We start from the raw sequence: 7,249 nt of genomic DNA, 5'->3' as shown, positions 1-7,249 counted from the left end.
ACAATAACAGCTTTGTTCCATGAGAGCATAGACGAACAAAACGCAGATTCCAAATTCAATAACAGGGAATAGAATAACTTAATCCCGCCATTGCCCGCAAGTCTCAGGTTATTTAGACAGACACCTTATAGGTCTATATCTGCGTTCTGATATATTGTGATCCTCTAAGACGGCTGTGATTTACTCAGTCAAATTCTGTGACCTTGCAGGGGATGGTAAAAGTGGTCTCAGCTGCCATTAATCTGAGGTCTGTGCCCCATATCCTGCTACTGTCGCTTATAACAACTCATTTCATTCCATCTGTGTAGAAAATCAGTTTGTGGGCTTCTGCAAAATTTACCTTCTGCCTGTGTTCACCTTCGCCGTGGGCCAGTGCCTCAGTTTTTTGTTATTATGCTTAACATTATTTGGATTGCACTACCAGACAGGCTTGAGACAGGAAATCATTTGTACTGTATATTGCTTTAAGGAATATTTCAAAATTTAGTTTGTGGCTTGGCACACAATGGCCCATAAATTCAACTGTCGCTTTTTACAAACTACAACTGACAGGTCAAAATCTTATCTATTAATAATCTGTTTCAGGGATATTTTTTCTGTCCTTTTTTTCCACATTTTTAGTGAGTATCATTTCTTAACGTACTTTGCTTTAAAGTCAGTGGAAGTGATTAATCAAAGCTTGTTTTCAGGCCACATTCTCACTTAAAGGTAAATCCACGCATGAAATTGATTTAACAACAAAACAAAAGTGTGATTTGTGCGCTTTAGTTTTTTTTTTTTTTAAATATCGATTTACTGAAACACCAGTGAGCAATGGATTTTACTGTTGTCTTCTAACCCACAGAGATACATTATTTAAATTATTCATCTGAAAACTAATATTTGTGGAAAATAGAACATATAGTTAAGAAAATGAAAATAGTAATAATGTAATGCAATTCTAGTGCGGTTCTAGTACAGTTCCTAAATTAATTACTTTTTTTTTCATAATGTTTTCATTTAACCAAAATCACCAGTGCTTGCCAATAGTATAATCAATACAACCTGCATTGTATAGTGACCTCCCTTTTAACATTTTCTTTCTTTTTGAATTTTTTCTTTATATATATATGCACATTAATATATATATATGCACACACACACGCACACACACACGCACACACGCACACACACACACACACACACACACACAAACAAACAAATTACTTGGTAAAGCCGGGCATTCTGTAACAGCACACAGCTATGTGTAGTACAACCAGCTGGGATCAGGTAACTCTATGTCCAGACTTTTGAGAGATTTTCAAGAGTCAACTGAGCTGTAGGGAAGAATAAAAAAAGCCCTACATACCAAAGAGCACAGGACTTTCTTTCTTTCTTTGTTTCTTTCTTTCTTTTTTCTTTCATTCTTTCTTTCTTTCTTTCTTTCTTTCTTTCTTTTTACACAAAGTCTGCTACTTTATTTTATATTATTAAATTGCAAATAGTTTATTATAGTTTATTTTATAATTGAGGTTGCGAGTAGAAAAGTATGAACAGGTGTCTAACTTATACACCATTATTCCCCCTTACAATGTAAAGTGCTTTGAGTAGCCAGAAAAACGCTATATAAATGTAACAAATTATTATCATTATTATTCACATAACAAATATAATGCACTGTTTTCACTGGAATAAGTGATTGGATAAAAACATGGTTCATTCATTACAAGGTTTCTAGGTTCATAATCTATTTATTTATTTTTTATCACCCGGGTGCTGAAAGGAAACTATTTAAATTCATGCTCAAGATGTCTTGTTTGAACAAAGACACAAAGCCGCTACAATGTCTGAAAATCTCTTTGTTTTTATTTTCATTAGGGACAAATTTATTTGCTTTATTATATTGTACTTCCATAAACTAGATTACAAAACATAAATAAAAAATATAGGACATTTGAATAAAAAATAAACATTTTGCTTTCCTGTTGTACTTTTATCAGCTTATTCTGACTGACCTTTTTGCACTGCATTTTAGTTGTTCTAGGCACATACACAAAAGCATTGAAATATTGTTGGACACACACATTGTTAAAATTGCAAATGAGGCCTAGTGAGTTGGTCACAGCTGCCAGACACATTGTATCTCATTCTGCTCTTCAGTGTGTACATATAAAACATCTGTGTCTCTTCAAAACTAAGTTTCAAATGCCCATAATGCCAGACAATTTTGTTTGTACATTGAAAGATGCTTCTATTTCTATTTTTTAACGAATTTTATATATATATATATATATATATATATATATATATATATATATATATATATATATATATATATATATATATATATATTTTATTATTATTATTATTTTTTTACATATATTATTAAGCACCATGATAGCGTAAATACTTTAGAAACAATTATACAATAAGCAGCTATGTTTACTTATACGCTTTCTGGTATTTATTTATACCCATCGTTTCACAGTAATTTTAAAAGCCAGCTTACCTTTTACTTTTTTATGAAGAATGTGGTGAACAGAAAAAACGAAGGCGACAGACTACTCCGTTACCATTACAACAACATAATTTTCGATTAATCTGTATAAATCATCTAAGAGTCTGTCTAAATTCACACCTCCCTGTATTCCCAATTGTCACAATTTTTCAACCAAGCATCCGCTGATAAGGCTGAATAGTTACTCTCTTGCATTGATTGACAGGTGGGACCGAATAAAATTGCGCTTTCGGGTTGGCTGGCTCGACGCTTTTATAGTCTGTCCGACGGAAATCGACTCGGGTCGATTCTTATCATTGAAATAATATTTAAAACAGTTTTTCTGATTTATAAAGCAATGTTTCTTATGCACATTCATCCTCCAGCCGATCTCACGCGGAGCTCCTAAGCACCGTCCCCCCCTCGTCTGACTCATTTGGTCTCGTCCATACTCGCTTAGGATTTTAGTTGTGTTTATGGCATCGTATTCTTTCAACGGAAGGTGGAAGTCCGCCGGTCTGCGCCAGCGTCTGATATCAATGGCTTTCAGGGCACATTTTATTTGAATGTCTGGACTTTATATAATTTCTCCCCTAAGAAATCAATGATGGATATCCTATGGATTTTATGGACACTACCCTCGGTCCTGGCTATTGAAGGTAAGACGTTTCTCCCCGTGTTTTGCGAGTCCAGCATCCTGAGAGTTTACGGTCACGGCACGTTAGTTTTGAATGCCGTCCAAGAAATAAGATACGAAACCGTTTTTCGCTAATTAACGAATGTGTAATGAGACTCGGAAAAATTTGATTTTTTTTCCCTGACAGGAACGTATTCCTTTGATAGGGCTTGTTCTGTCAGGCAAACTATATCCTAGTAAAATCCTCACAGGTGGCTCATAAACGCATTTATTTGGCGAGCATCAGATAAATGACTTTATGAGTTGGAGAAATAATATATTTATCATATTTTAATATGCAGTAGGAGCATTAAAACGGTTATTTTTTATCCCTCGCGCGGAGTGTGTGCACGAGCCATGCACAAAATTCGCGCCCCTTATTTGTTCAGTCATTTCTGAGGTGAAATATTAAACCCAAACCCATATTTTTCCTCTATTAATATTTCTTTAACACAGTCACGTGTTGTTTTAAGCTTCTGTACAGCGGGTATTCAGAGCTGAAATGGTGATGCTGGACTCAGCATGTTGGACAATGAAACAGGTTTCAGTGAGCATACAATTACAAAACAACCAAATACAGTCCTTTATTCTCACTTACTGACCACACTTCCAGTCCCAAGCACTTTGAAGTGTCTGTGTCCAGTGAATTATGCTCAATGAATTTTAAGTAGGCATTGCTGGTTTTACAGGAACCTCTCGTGGCTGTTCTCAAGTTTAATGATACTTGAGTTTATTGTCATGTAATGGATGAGTATAGGCATACACAAATCTGTACATTTAGGCTGGAGATTTTAAAACGAGGTAATTTTATTTATGTTTTTGGATTAAAGGTTTTATCAGATATTTAGCATGCTCAACACATAGTAAGGCTAACAACAGCGTAGATCAAAAATAATAATAATAATAAAAAAAATCATAATACAATTAATACATTTGCATACTATATTTTAATTAAATAAGAGCTCATTCAACAGCACTGCAGTTGTTAAATCTTTCTTTAAAAAATAATGAGCAGTATAAACCATAACTGCTTAAACATGATTATACATTTTTACATTTATGTTGAACTGGCTTTTCAATTTCAAATAGTTTTGAATATGAATTTTACTAATCATGTCACTTGAATAAAGAGGTTAAATTTTTTTCATGGACTTGTCATGGAAAATGTTGAAATATTTTCACTGCCAAATTTAATTTAAATTGAAATGTGGCAGGCTTTTAATAATGAGTAATATTTACAGTAATTCTAATAATAATAATAATAATAATAATAATAAAAATAAATAAACAGAAGAAGCCAAAGAAGGAATTAAAATAATTAAAATAATTTTTCTGATTGAGCACTTATGGTCCTAAAAGGTTGTTTGACCTTTTTCTTTTTTTGTAATGGGACTGTTGCTTTTATTACTTCATTCTATATGACATTCTAAATAATACAGTATTTTTCTATTCATTCTTCATTCATTCTTCATTCTACATAAAAGTATAAATGATGATTTTCTATGTTGTTTTCTACTGAGTTTCCATATTTTGTATTGAGTGGATTTTGGCAACTATATATATTTCACACTCACCAGAATTAACGATGGTGTGTGTATGTATACAGTATATGTGTGTGTGTGTGTGTGTTTGTATGTGTGTGTGTGTATGTAAATTTATGTAATATTAGTCATAATATTATGTCTTAATGCTTTTTTCCCCCCTCTAATCAAGATTTTTTTATTTTTCCTTATGGGTCGCTTAATCGCAAACTCAGGAGTGATTGGTCGATACACATTCTTCCTCTGACTGTCACCCTAGTTTTTCAGCCAATGGTGTTAAAGTGTTGTGCTTACACATGAAAAATTAGAGAGTTGAAAAAGAGGTCAACGCTGCCTCGACCTTAAAAACAAAGTGATGGCAGGCAGTAGTGGAGATGGGATAGTGAGATTCGACGTCATCTTACAGCCTTATACAACAGTATTTATTCTCCTCGTTAAGTGTGTATTCTCATGTAATTTTAAGTTGTGATGTGGTAACTCAAACACGTTTTGCTGCAAGTTCTCTTGTGTTTAATTTATGTGTACTTGTCTGTGTGAAATATCATAATTAAAACAGGTTGCATGGCCATCGTAGTGACACTCAAGATATAAGATTCTGTTTCTCTTGAGTCTGAAACTCCTTTAGTATTTTAATAAAGTGCATTTATTTGCAAAATTTGCATTTGTGAATTTAGACAGATTTTTCCCGATAGGTGACCATAAAATATGGATCAGCTCTTCATTGTGTTTTACATCAAAAGATTATGCCAGTCTAAGAGACTTTGAAGTTTTCCTCAGTGGCTATTTTTTTTTTTTTTTTTTTTATGCCCGCTTGCATTATGCAGAGGTTTGAAGTTACAGTGTAATTTAATATTAGTTATTGTGCCTGTGGCTCTTCAGTGATTAGTAAAAAATGTATTTCGTGTCATTTCTCTATTTCAAAGTGGTCTGATTTGGCTTTTTCCCCTTTTGTGCTTTGCGTCTCAGTCAGTTCAGTGTAATGACACAATGTTATGTGTAGGATTTTAAACGAATACATTTAGAAAATGAATTCTTACTATATCCACTGGATTTGCATTATTTGATTTACAAATAAATGAAATGCTTGATGGTTTTAAAATGTTATTAATCAGGTTATCTATAGGGACGCGGTGGAGCTGCATTTTGTTACCGACGTCACAGTTGGCATCTATTGTAAGTAGGACACCAGTCGTACAAAAGATTCCTCGCTATTTCAATATTCCCAGCATGCATTCCATTTTGCTGTCATAATGTCATGATACAATGTGACTTCTCTCTCATCTTGAGACATCCCATATGCAGCTGCGCCTGTTCCCATACTGTATACAAATATCTGAATGCTGATTATATATTAACATGCTCTCCAACATAATGAAAATGTTTAGACATTTGTCTTTAGTAAGTTTGCACATAATATCTACAACCTTGTTTTGTTCAAGAGTACAAATAGCTTGTACAGCTGGTTTTAATAAGGGCCTTGATGATAATCTAGTATCACAATACTATTTTCATGACTTGTGTATATGAATATTTTCCGTTTCTTTAGTTTCTGCTTTTTGTAATTTATTGGTCAGTTTATCATTGTAAAGCTATCAAAATATTTCATTTGATCATACAGAATTTCTGAAGTTACACAAATACTGCTGTTTCTCAGATATATATATTTTTTTGCTCAGCATTTTGTGCTAGTGCAAAGTTTGTTTCAGCTAAGCTTTTCACAATCTATTTCCATAACACTCTAAACAGCAGAGAGGGGGATAATTAAAGCTATTGTTTGTTAACATAGACATTTTAGCCCTCATATCAACACTTCCACTTTGAAATGCCTGCCAAGTTTGAATAATCTGCTTTCAAATGTAAATGCGTCCCGTCTGTTTCTAGCGGTACGCCGAGTGTGGGCCACTGCAGTGTAAGCCGACACATAGCATTACAGTTTTTGGGGCGAGTAACAAAAGGCAGAGCGTGGGGTGGAGAGGTGGTGATAGAGGTTCAGAAACAGGATTAGATAGAAGGTAAAGCGAGCGGTTGCTCCCAATCCTGTGTTTTCTCAGTCCGCTGAATGAGCAGATGCAGGGAGCTCGTCTGCACGCCAGCCTCCACAGTGGCGTTCACAAAGAATCCTCCTCCATTCAGTGTCTAATCCATGCTGCCCAGGGCCCGGCTATTGTCACTTTGCATGCAAAATCTCAATTAGTGCTGGTACCAGTTGTTTCTCAAGTGAGACGGGTGTTACATTTCGAGGGAACGGCCGAGGGCTACCTTGACCATGCAGAAAGTCTGGAATAGCAGAGAGACTCATGGGAAATGGGCTTTTTTTTTCAGAAATCCAGCAGCTTTCGACACAGCATGCTATCTTTGACAGTGTTGGACTTGGAGGTATTTGTTTCATGAGTGTGTCAGTTCTGCACTTGCTGTGTATTTTAAGTTTTTGTGTTTGGCAACTGCCTATGCACTCAGTAATTTAAGGAATTCACAGTCTGTTGACAGTCAGCCTATCAAAGAAGTTCACTTTTGTTTAAGTTGAGTCCATCTATTTAATAAAACATCCTGGTTAGA

The 7,249-nt window shown here is 34.6% G+C and overlaps 1 protein-coding gene across 1 annotated transcript in view; it reads left to right on the top strand.

Annotated features, from left to right (window-relative positions):
• Positions 1 to 3,080: 3,080 nt before the first annotated feature.
• LOC306854943 (ephrin type-B receptor 2-like) overlaps positions 3,081 to 7,249 on the top strand; it is a gene marked incomplete at its 5' end in the record, with an annotated part of 151,013 nt that continues 146,844 nt past the window's right edge. Inside the window, one exon of the mRNA XM_079393259.1 lies at positions 3,081 to 3,135. Coding sequence (XP_079249385.1) covers positions 3,081 to 3,135 — 55 coding nt within the window. The remainder of the gene's footprint in view (positions 3,136 to 7,249) is intronic.

Source organism: Barbus barbus, assembly GCF_936440315.1.
Source record: "Barbus barbus genome assembly, chromosome: 35".
NCBI classification, from domain to species: domain Eukaryota; kingdom Metazoa; phylum Chordata; class Actinopteri; order Cypriniformes; family Cyprinidae; genus Barbus; species Barbus barbus.
The sequence above is the reverse complement of the archived record's forward strand: the minus strand, read 5'-3'. Positions and strand labels throughout refer to the sequence as shown.